General features: G+C 38.5%; 1 protein-coding gene across 1 annotated transcript in view; it reads left to right on the top strand.

Annotated features, from left to right (window-relative positions):
• The window catches only part of Ssadh (succinic semialdehyde dehydrogenase), a 204,628-nt gene that overhangs the window by 19,642 nt on the left and 172,124 nt on the right, over window positions 1-12,862 (top strand). The window contains exon 3 of the mRNA XM_068345083.1: window positions 7,545-7,643. Coding sequence (XP_068201184.1) covers window positions 7,545-7,643 — 99 coding nt within the window. The remainder of the gene's footprint in view (window positions 1-7,544; window positions 7,644-12,862) is intronic.

The raw sequence follows: 12,862 nt of genomic DNA, 5'->3' as shown, positions 1-12,862 counted from the left end.
ATTATTACAAATTTGTTATATTTCTAAATTTTCCATTTTTGCTAGTAGCTAGAATACATACAGTATATGTATATACTCTATACTGTATTTCTTGTTTCATCCCCAAACTCCTAATTATTGGGTGTTGGGACATCTGAGTACTCATTGTGTATAATCACAAACCTTTTGATTATATATAGTCTATGACAATCACGGACTCATTCTTACACTCATAAAAACTTATGTCTTCAGAGGAAGGTAGGAACGATCGCACCTGGAGATATATCTCGATTTGGTAAGAAAAGTTACTTGATAAAGGCCAAGTCATACACACAGTCTGTTATATTGTCCAATTTAAAGACAGTAAATGGTGATATAAAATTGGACATCAAACCCCATCTAAACTTTAGCAATGGAAGGGGAGTGGTTTTCAATAGGGATCTATACAAATTTACAGAAGAGGAGATATTGGCTTTGTGTCTACTATCAGTGTGGAAAGTACATAAAGTACCTGGAACATCAATGATTGCCCTTATTTTCCAGGATGCTGATGTACCTATCCACATAAACAAAGAAAATTAAAGGATTAGAGTTCGACCTTTTAAGGAGAAGCCACCGCAATGTTTTAATTGCTTTAAATTTGGGCATCCTTCCAAAGTTTGCAAGAATGATAAAATTTGTAATACTTGCTCCAATCTTTACCATGGAGAATGTACACTTGAGGCAAAGTGCTTCAACTGCAACTCTAATCATAAATCTAATGATATGAGCTGTCAGTTATATAAGTCAGAAAAAGCTGCCCTCAATAAATCAATTATTGAACATGTAAGCGTCAGGCATGCCAAGAGATAATTAAATAAATCTACTACATATGCAAAGACATTAAAAACAGGAGAAAAAATCCCTCGGCAATCATTTAACCCACCTACTACTGTAGGTAGTTCTTGAAAAATAAATTCACCTTATATTGATAAAGTGCTGTATAATAAGACAAGAATATCTCCTCCTAAAGAGCTACCATCGTGTATCAACAAAAAGACTTTGCCCACCACTATCCAACCTTTATCCCCCATTACAAAGGATAGTACTGACCTCTCCTAGGCCATGTCCTTGCCTGATTTAATGGAGATTCCACTAGAAACCAAGTTATCAGGTGCACCAGTAGTGGGGAAGGTACAAAAACCTGGTTGCTCACAACTTATTAATTGGAAAAGAGAGAGACCTCCATCTCTCTCATCCCCTTCCATAAGAAATATTAGAGTTATGACATCAAATAAATATGATGTTTTGTCTGTTGATGTTTCTGATGAACCAAGAGACAATATAGATAAATCAGAAATGATGAACCAAGAGACAATATAGATAAATCAGAAATTCAAGTTGAGGTCCATCATCATCCTCAACAATTAGATCAAAAGGACAAAAAGAAAATAGCAAACAAAAAACCCGAATTATCAAGACCCTCTCTAATAAAACCACTGGGAAATAGTGTTAAATCAAAAATTGCTAATGCGATGACTTAATCCAAAAGTTCTTCCAAAAAATAAAGCATAGTTATTTTCCTTCATTTTGCAATGGAATTGTCAGGGTTTAAGGGCCAAATATGAAGGACTTGAGCTCTTAATTCATGAGCATTTCCCCATAGTTATATGTCTACAGGAGAGCAAGCTTGATGCTAATACCCCTTGTCCTCGCAAATATATTAGCTATAGGACAGGGAGATGTGCATGAGTGTTGTAATTCAAGAGGTATTAGTTTGTTGAGTGTAGTTGGAAAAGTGTATGGTAGAGTAATGATTAATAGGATTAAGGATAAAACAGAGAATGCAATTTTGGAAGTACAGGGTGGTTTTAGAAGAGGTAGGGGTTGTATGAATCAGATTTTTACAGTTAGGCAGATATGCGAGAAATATTTAGCAAAAGGTAAGGAGGTGTATGTTTCGTTTATGGATCTGGAGAAAGCATATGATAGAGTTGATAGGGAAGCAATGTGGAATGTGATGAGGTTATATGGAATTGGTGGAAGGTTGTTGCAAGCAGTGAAAAGTTTCTACAAAGGTAGTAAAGCATGTGTTAGAATAGGAAATGAAGTGAGTGATTGGTTTCCGGTGAGAGTGGGGCTGAGACAGGGATGTGTGATGTCGCCTTGGTTGTTTAACTTGTATGTTGATGGAGTGGTGAGAGAGGTGAATGCTCGAGTGCTTGGACGAGGATTAAAACTGGTAGGCGAGAATGACCATGAATGGGAGGTAAATCAGTTGTTGTTTGCGGATGATACTGTACTGGTAGCAGACACAGAAGAGAAGCTTGACCGACTAGTGACAGAATTTGGAAGGGTGTGTGAGAGAAGGAAGTTGAGAGTTAATGTGGGTAAGAGTAAGGTTATGAGATGTACGAGAAGGGAAGGTGGTGCAAGGTTGAATGTCATGTTGATTGGAGAGTTACTTGAGGAGGTGGATCAGTTTAAGTACTTGGGGTCTGTTGTTGCAGCAAATGGTGGAGTGGAAGCAGATGTACGTCAGAGAGTGAATGTAGGTTGCAAAGTGTTGGGGGAAGTTAAGGGAGTAGTAAAAAATAGAGGGTTGGGCATGAATGTAAAGAGAGTTCTATATGAGAAAGTGATTGTACCAACTGTGATGTATGGATCGGAGTTGTAGGGAATGAAAGTGATGGAGAGACAGAAATTGAATGTGTTTGAGATGAAGTGTCTTAAGGAGTATGGCTGGTGTATCTCGAGTAGATAGGGTTAGGAACGAAGTGGTGAGGGAGAGAACGGGTGTAAGAAATGAGTTAGCGGCTAGAGTGGATATGAATGTGTTGAGGTGGTTTGGCCATGTTGAGAGAATGGAAAATGGTTGTCTGCTAAAGAAGGTGATGAATGCAAGAGTTGATGGGAGAAGTACAAGAGGAAGACCAAGGTTTGGGTGGATGGATGGTGTGAAGAAAGCTCTGGGTGATAGGAGGATAGATGTGAGAGAGGCAAGAGAGCGTGCTAGAAATAGGAATGAATGGCGAGCGATTGTGACGCATTTCCGGTAGGCCCTGCTGCTTCCTCCGGTGCCTTAGATGACTGCGGAGGTAGCAGCAGTAGGGGATTCAGCATTATGAAGCTTCATCTGTGGTGGATAATGTGGGAGGTTGGGCTGTGGCACCCTAGCAGTACCAGCTGAACTCGGTTGAGTCCCTGGTTAGGCTGAAGGAACGTAGAGAGTAGAGGTCCCTTTTTGTTTTGTTTCTTTGTTGATGTCGGCTACCCCCCAAAATTGGGGGAAGTGCCTTTGCTATATGTATGTATATATAGGACACAATATGATCACCGAGTAGGGAGCCATGGCGGAAGTCTCGTATACGTTCGACGAGATGATCCCCAAATACCCTTATCTATTCGTACACCTCTGCAGGCAGTGGTTGTACAGATTGATATAGGGAGAAAATATACAATTTGCTCTCTGTACTTGCCTCTAAATGATAACATATCGTAGATAATTGAGTAGAGGTGATTCAACACCTCCCTTAACTTTTTCTTTTACTTGGAGATTTGAATACAGTAGTAGACATCCTTTGTCGGGTGATGGTTTAGCAAACACCAGGGGCAATATTGTATCATCAATTGTGGAAAATAAGGATGTCGGACTCCTTAATACAGGAGAGCCCACACACTTCCACGTTCAGACTGGTACCTTGTCATGCATTGACCTTGCAATTGCAAGCTCTAACTGCCTTCTTGATTTCAATTGGAGGACATTAGATGATTGGCATACTAGTGATCATGCACCAGTCATTATAAACACCAACAATGGTCCACCTTTACAAAGATCGCCTCGATGAAATCTTGACAAGGCGGACTGGGTTAAATTTCGTGAGCTAAGTGAAATCGAGGGGAGTGCAGAGCAGTTTGAAAGTATAGATGGTGCCATAGACCTACTGAATGGAACTCTCCATACAGCAGGAATCAATTTGATTCCCAAAGCCATAGGATTATTCAAACGATGACCAGTCCCGTGGTGGTTTTCAGCATTAACTGCTTTGCACAGAGCCACCAGAAAATGTCTGACTGGATTGCCTAGACGCCGTACTGAGGAAAATTTGATAGCATACAAAAAGTGTAGAGCACAGTTCCGTCGTGCCATGAAAGAAGCTAGATGCCAATCTTGGGTGTCTTTTGTTTACTCCATTAACAGGAGAACACCACCATCTTCTGTATGGAGGAAAATAAAAAAGATTGCAGGCAAATTTACCCCAAACCCACCACCAGTGTTGGAGGTGAATGGTCAGTATGTGACGGAAGTAAGTGGTGTTAGTAATGCCCTGGCTGATCATTTTTATTTTTCTAATGTATCATGCATATGTGAAGCAGCTTCTGGTACCAGTATAGGAGCATTGAAGAAAAGAAAATTTATAATTTGGCAATAGGAAGGGAAGAGTCGTATAATTCTCCTTTTACTGGAAGAGAATTTGATTCCGCACTTGCTAATTGTAACAATGCAGCCCCTGGACCTGATGGAATTCCATATGCAATGATTAAACATGTACATGTACATAGTTATCCAAGTGTTTGGGAACTAGCCATTATTTTAGCCTTTTTAAAACCCGGTAAGGACAAGTTTTTAGCTGCAAATTATAGGCTAATTGCATTGACATCTTGTTTATGTAAAATCATGGAGAAGATGGTCAATGTAAGACTGGTGTGGTACCTTGAAAAGAAGGGTATTTTATCACCCATTCAATGTGGATTCAGAAAAATGCACTCAACAACTGATGTGTTGATACGACTTGAGTCCTCTATTTGTGAAGCCTTTGCTTCCAAACAGCACCATGTGACAGCCTTTTTTTACCTTGAAAAGGCATATGATACCACATGGAGATATGGTATACTTAAAACAATTCATGAATTAGGATTAAGAGGAGAGCTACCACTATTTATTCAGTCATTTCTTTCACAGAGTTTTTCAAGTGAGATTGGGAAACTCTATCAGAGAGTAAATGACCGGAAGGAGGAGTTCCTCAGGGTAGTGTGCTGAGTGTAACCCCGTTTGCACTAGCAATTAATGGGATATCCTCAGTCATTCCCCAGGATGTCCTTTCAACATTATTTGTGGATGATCTCTCAATATCATTTGCTGGAGCTAGAATGGTAATTGTTGAGAGAAAAATACAACTCTCTATTTACAATATCATCCAGTGGGCCGATATTAATGGATTTAAGTTCTCGACAAATAAAACTACTATTGTCCATTTCTGTCGTATCTGGGGAGTACATCCAGACCCGGATATATACATTAAAGGTCAACTGATCCCATGTGTAAGTGAAGCTAAATTTTTAGGTTTGATATTTGATTGTAGGCTTATATGGGTTTCTCACTTGAAAGTGTTAAAAGCTAAATGTCTTGAGGCTCTGAATATTTTAAAAGTACAGTATTGTCCCATACATCATGGGGGGCAGACCACAATACAATTTTAAAATTATACAAGGCCTTGATTTTTTCCAAAATTATTTATGGATGTGAAATATACTCCTCAGCCACCCCAAGCCAGTTAAAGATATTAGATTCAAAACATTATGCTGGTATTAGAATGTCCACAGGAGTGTTTAGAACCTCACCTATCCCAAGTCTCCTTGTTGATGCTGGAGAGTTACCTCTAGACCTTTACTGAATATCTTCTATTATTCAGTATTGGTTTAGATTGCGAAGGCTCCCTAATTCTTTAGCCTTTCAGAATGCAAGCCTTGTAAGGCACTCAACATACTTTGAGTTGCACCCAAAATCTCCTCAACCTTATGGCTTTTGGGTGAAATAATTATTAAACAGTCTTGATATAATTAGAATTAAGGTGCTTCCATTTAAGGTATCATCAATACCTCCATGGAAATTACCAGAGGTATCATTTTATAAATACTTTATTGGAGTTAAGAAGAGTATGACTGACTTAGAATCCAGGTCTCTTTTTATGGAACATGTTGTAGAACATAGGGGATCGACTTTTATATATACTGATGGCTCCAAATCTGATGCTGGCGTTGAATTTGGAGTACATAATGGTTTTAATTATAGAGGTGTACTTCCTCTAACAGCTTCCATATTTACTGCCGAACTGTATGGCATACTACCTGCTATTGAGAAAATAGCTTTGGAAAAGGAGGGTAATTTTACAATTTTTAGTGATGCAAGGTGTTCTTCAAGCTTTAGAAGTTTTTAATTCTAGTAACCCTCTAGTTTTAAAGATTTTAGAATGGCTTTTTATTACTGGACGGAGAGGTATAATGGTTTGATTTTGTTGGGTTCCAGCACATGTAGGTGTGTCTGGGAATGAGAAGGCCGATTTACTAGTGAAGAATGCTGCATCCAAGTTGCTAACAAGCAGGTATCCCATTCCATGTAATGATGTCCTACCTAACATCAAGAAATTGTTTTGTAATAAATGGCAACAGCACTGGGAGAGTCTAGATGGCAATAAAATGAGAGAAGTAACAAATGTCTTATCTCCTTGAAGGTATAACATCATGCCCCGAAAATGGGAGACGACTCTTTGTCGTCTTCGTATTGGTCACACTCGATTGACACACGAGTTTCTGCTGAAGGCCCAACACCAACCGTATTGCGATGACTGTTTAGTACCTTTAACAGTGAGGTATTTGTTGACTGAATGCCCTAATTATAATAACTTAAGAAATAGATATCTGTTTGAGGCTCGAGGTGAGGATGGCAGGTTCATCCTTGCCAAGTTTCTTGGACATGATGTGTCCTACTATGCGAGCGGCATTTTTAGATTTATTTCAGAAGCAGGTCTTCTGGAAACTATTTAGCTTCTATAATGACATTAAACTTTTATGGTTTTAATTGAATATTCTATTAACTTTTGTATAAAATAAATGATATCGGCATCAATGACCTTAGGTGTCTTTGTATAAAATAAATGATATCGGCATCAATGACCTTAGGTGTCAGGATGCCCGAAAACTTTAAATAAATCAATTAATCAATCATAAAAACTTATGCATGGGCCATCAATTCACGTATTGTAAGACCACTGGTTTACGAGATGTTGGAATGCTCATCCCTTGTATTATCATGCTTGGGTTTAGCAATCATAGGTTAAAGTTCTCAGCCAGTTGAAAGGACTTGCCCCCATCGTAGAGAAAGTCTACTATGTAAAGAACAAGGGTTTGTATTCTTGAAGGAACAAATGACAAATTTGGAAGAAATTTGTATTTTTCCTAACTATACAGAACATATGAAAAAAACAAATTGCTTCCAAATTTGTTATTCCATTTTACTTAAGACCGTTTGTCTACATTCAGTTTGAATTTTGATATCTGTAAAATAAACAGATTACACTGTTATGCCATCAAACAGGGGTTAAAAAAGAAGTGTATGTCAGAACTGTGAGATTGGAAGTGTTTTGCGTTGTTGTACTGTAGTGAGATTCATTCGTGTATATTTCATGCAAAGCTTTGTTTTCAAACTAAATATGTTTACATAAATGGATTGCTAGGTAGTATAGAAAATCTTTATGTAGGATCAGAATCATTTTAATATAACTAGCTAACATTATTCTAATTTTCAGGTGATTGGTCATGTTCCAGATATGGATGAAGCAGATACAAAGACAGCTATTGATTCAGCGTACGAAGCTTTTCAATCATGGCAGAGAACAACTGCCAAAGTAAGTTCTTTTAAAATTTCTGTACCACTCATAACCCCAACTACCTTTATCTGTCCATACACCTCTGCAGGCAGTGGCTGTACAGATTGATATAGGGAGAAAATATACAATCTGTTCGCTGTACTTGCCTCCAATTGATAACGTATCGTATGATGATTTAGTAGAGGTGATTCAACAGATCCCTCAACCTTTTCTTTTACTTGGAGATTTAAATGGTAGACATCCTTTGTGGGGTGATGTTTTAGCAAACACCAGGGGCAATGTTATATCATCAATTGTGGAAAATGAGGATGTAGGACTCCTTAATACAGGAGAGCCCACACACTTCCATGTTCAGACAGGTACCTTGTCATGCATTGACCTTTCAATTGCAAGCTCTAACTGCCTTCTTGATTTCGATTGGAGGACATTAGATGATTGGCATACTAGTGATCATGTACCAATCCTTATAAACACCAACAAGGGTCCGCCTTTACAAAGATTGCCACGATGGAATCTAAACAAGGCAGACTGGGTTCAATTTCGTGAGCTGAGTGAAATAGAGAGTAGTGCAGAGCAGTTTGAGAGTGCTGATGATGCCATAGACCTACTGAATGGAACTCTCCATACAGCAGGAATCAATTCGATTCCCAAAACCACAGGACTATTTAAAAGATGACCAGTCTCGTGGTGGTCTTCAGAATTAACAGCCTTGCACAGCGCTACCAGAAAATCTCTGACTAGATTACGTAGACGCCGTACGGATGAAAATTTGATAACCTACAAAAAGTGTAGAGCACAGTTCCGTCGTGCCATGAAAGAAGCTAGACGCCAATCTTGGGTGGCTTTTGTTTCCTCCATTAATTGTAGAACACCAACATCTTCTGTATGGAGGAAAATAAAAAAGATTGCCGGCAAATTTACCCCAAACCCACCACCAGTGTTAAAAGTGAATGGACAGTATGTGACTGAAGCAAATGAAGTTAGCAATGCCCTGGCTGACCACTTTTCAAATGTATCACGCAAGAGTGTAACAGCTCCTGGTCACCAGTACAGGAGCATTGAAGAAAAGAAAATTTTAAATTTTGCAACAGGAAAGGAAGAATTGTATAATTCTCCTTTTACTGAAAGAGAACTTGATTCCGCACTTGCTACATGTAACGATACAGCCCCTGGACCTGATGGAATTCCATATGCAATGGTTAAACATGTACATTTTAATACAAAGTTATTTATTTTAAGCATTATTAATAGAATATGGCATGATCATAGTTACCCAAGTGTTTGGGAACTAGCCATTATTTTAGCCTTTTTAAAACCTGGTAAGGACAGGTTTTTAGCAGCAAACTACCAACCTATTGCATTGATATCTTGTTTGTGTAAAATTATGGAGAAGATGGTCAATGCAAGACTGATGTGGTACCTTGAAAAGAAGGGTATTTTATCACCGATTCAATGTGGATTCAGAAAAATGCACTCAACGGCTGATGTGTTGATACGACTTGAGTCTTCTATTTGTGAAGCATTTGCTTCCAAACAGCACTATGTGACAGTCTTTTTTTTACCTTGAAAAGGCATATGGTACCACTTGGAGATATGGTATACTTAAAACAATTCATGAATTGGGATTGAGAGGAGAGTTGCCACTATTTCTTCAGGCATTTCTTTCAAATAGAGTTTTTCAAGTGAGAGTGGGGGAAGCTCTGTCAGAGAGTGAGTATCAGGAAGAAGGAGTTCCTCAGGGTAGTGTGCTAAGTGTAACCCTTTTTACACTAGCAATTAATGGGATATCCTCAGTCATTCCCCGGGATGTTCTCTCAACATTATTTGTGTATGATCTCTCAATATCATTTGCTGGAGCTAGAATGGCAATTGTTAAGAGAAAAATACAACTCTCAATTGACAAAATTATCCAGTGGGCCAATATGAATGGATTTAAGTTCTTGACAAGTATAACTGCTATTGTCCATTTTTGTCGTGTCCGGGGAGTACATCCAGACCCGGATATATACATTAAAGGTAAAAAAATACCATGTGCAAGTGAAGCTAAATTTTTAGGTTTGATATTTGATTGTAGGCTTACATGGGTTTCTCACTTGAAAGCGTTAAAAGCTAAATGTCTCGAAGCTCTGAATATTTTAAAAGTATTGTTCCCTACATCATGGGGGGAAGACCACGATACTATTTTGAAATTATACAAGGCCTTGATTTTTTCCAAAATCAGTTATGGATGTGAAGTATACTCCTCAGCCACCCCAAGCTGGTTTAAGATATTAGATTCAATACATCATGGTGGTATTAGATTGTCCACAGGAGGATTTAGAACCTCACCTATCCCAAGTCTCCTTGTTGATGCTGGAGAGTTACCTCTAGATCTTTACCGAATTTCTGCTATTATTCGGTATTGGTTTAGATTGCAAAGACTCCCTAATTCTTTAGCTTTTCATACTGCAAGCCATGTAAGTCACTCAACATAATTTGAGTTGCACCCTAAATCTCCTCAACCTTATGGGTTTTGGGTGAAACAATTTTTAAACAGTCTTGATATAATTAGAATTAAGGTGCTTCCATTTAAGGTATCATCAATGCCTCCATGGAAATTACCAGAGATATCTTTTTGTAAATATTTTATTGGAGTTGAGAAGAATATGACTGACTTAGAATCCAGGTCTTTGTTTATGGAACATGTTGAAGAACATAGGGGATCGACTTTTATATATACTGATGGCTCCAAATTTGATGCTGGCATTGGATTTGGAGTACATAGTAATGGTTTTAATTGTAGAGGTGCACTTCCTCTAATAGGTTCAATATTTACTGCCGAACTGTATGGCATACTGACCGCTGTTGAGAAAATAGCGTTGGAAATGGAGGGTAATTTTACAATTTTTAGTGATGCAAGGAGTGTCCTTCAAGCTTTAGAAGTTTTTAATTCTAGTAACCCTCTAGTTTTAAAGATTTTAGAATGGCTTTTTATTATTGGAAGGAGAGGTATAATGGTTCGATTTTGTTGGGTTCCAGCGCATGTAGGTGTGTCTGGGAATGAGAAGGCAGATTCATTGGCGAAGAATGCAGCATCAGAGTTGCTGCCAAGAAGGTATCCCATTCCCTGTAATGACTCCCTACCTAACACCAAGAAATTGCTTTGCAACAAATGGCAACAGCACTGGGATAGTCTTGTTGGGAATAAAATGAGAGAAGTAACAAATGTCATATCTCCTTGGAGGTATGACATGATGCCCTGAAAATGGGAGATGTCTCTTTGTCGTGTCCGTATTGGTCACACTCGGTAGACACACGAGTTTCTGCTGAAGGGCCAACACCAACCATATTGTGACGACTGTTTGTTACCTCTAACAGTGAGGCATTTGTTGACCGAATGTCCCAATTATAATAACTTAAGGAATAGATATTTATTTGTGGCTCGAGGTGAGGGTGGCAGGTTCCTCCGTGCCAAGATTCTTGGACATGATGTGTCTTACTATGCAGGTGGCATTTTAAAATTTATTTCAGAAGCAGGTCTTCTGAAAACTATTTAACTTTTACAATGACATTAAACTTTTATGGTTTTTATTGAATATTCTTTTTTTTATATATATATATATATAGACTAAATAATATCGGCGTCAATGACCTTAGATGTCAGGAAGCCTGAAAACTTTAAATCAGTCAATCAATTATCCTTTAAAATGGTGGTATCTTTGTCTCTACCATTTATAGCATAGTTAGTAGAGTTGGGGTCATTAGCTGGGGTTGGGTAACAGCCAGGCGCTAAGATAGAGAATCTGCGAATGATTACTGCCTTGGGGTGGGTCAACTCATAACTTATCAACTCAGTGACCAGTGCCTTCCTTCGGTTGATTAACACACTAGTAACCCACTGTACTGTACTGCATTACAATCTTATCACATGCTTCCTATTGTGGTATTTTAGTTCATACTGCTTTTCAGAAGTAATTGTACATTATCAACACAGGTTCAGGACATGTTAAAATGACTCGACACAAAAGTCGTCGCCACACCAGGCTGTTTATAAGTAACAACAAAACACTTGCTTGTATCTAACAACAGTCGCTGATACTGTAGAGTAAAAATGTCAAAAATAGTTGATGGTTGAAATGCACCCAAAACTGAAAAAAGTACAAAAGTGCTTAAATGATGCACAATTATCTTTCTAAAAATTGTTATTGTTTAGAATGCAATGTCTGCTTAAACTAGTCAAGTCAGTCTGCTGACAAAATTGAATGCCATGTTATAATATTGTATATAGAAAGATAAAAACAAGTATACATGGGTAAGAGTGGCAAATGGAAGAGTGGTAGGAAGGGCGTTAATGGATTATGTGTTGATAACTAAAAGAATGTTTGGAAGATTGAAAGACATGCATATATTTTGGGGTATGGCTAACGGTATGTCTGATCATTTTTTAGTGGAAGGAAAATTAGTTGTAGCAAACGAGTGGGGGAATAGAGTAGGTGGATGTAAAAGGGAGCTAGTGAGGGTTGAAGAGCTAATGAAACTGGGGGTAAAAAGTAAATATCAGGAAAAGTTGAAAATGGCATATGACGAAGTGAAAGTAAGAGAAACTGGTAATTTAGATGAGTGGAAGTTAGTAAAAGAAAATTTTGTTGGGATTGCAAGTGATGTGTGTGGCAAGAAGTTTGTTGGAGGCAGCATGAGGAAGGGCAGTGAATGGTGGAATGAAGGAGTGAAGGTAAAAGTGGAAAAGAAAAAGAGGTCTTTTAAAGAATGGCTGCAGAGTAATAGTGTAGAGAAGTATGAAAGATATAGAGAGAAAAATGTGGAAGTAAAGCGCAAGGTAACTGAGGCAAAGAGGGCAGCTGACCTGAGGTGGGGTCAGGGATTGGGTCATTCATATGAAGAGAATAAGAAGTTTTGGAAAGAAGTGAAGAGAGTAAGGAAGGCTGGTTCAAGAATTGAAGAGACAGTGAAAGATGGAAATGGACGGTTGTTAAAAGAAGAGGAGGCAAGGAAAAGGTGGGCGGAGTATTTTGAAAGTTTACTGAATGTTGAGGATAATAGGGAGGCAGATATAATTGCTTTTGCAGGTGTTGAGGTGCCGGTGATGGGAGATGAGAATGAGAGAGAGATTACAAGAGAGGAAGTGAGGAGAGCACTAGATGAAACGAGAGTAGGGAAAGCATCTGGTATAGATGGTGTGAGAGCTGAGATGTTGAAGGCAGGGGATGTGACTACTTGAATGGTTGGTGAGATTGTTT

This window comes from Palaemon carinicauda, chromosome 21 (assembly GCF_036898095.1).
Source record: "Palaemon carinicauda isolate YSFRI2023 chromosome 21, ASM3689809v2, whole genome shotgun sequence".
Taxonomy (NCBI): Eukaryota; Metazoa; Arthropoda; class Malacostraca; order Decapoda; family Palaemonidae; genus Palaemon; species Palaemon carinicauda.
The sequence above is the reverse complement of the archived record's forward strand: the minus strand, read 5'-3'. Positions and strand labels throughout refer to the sequence as shown.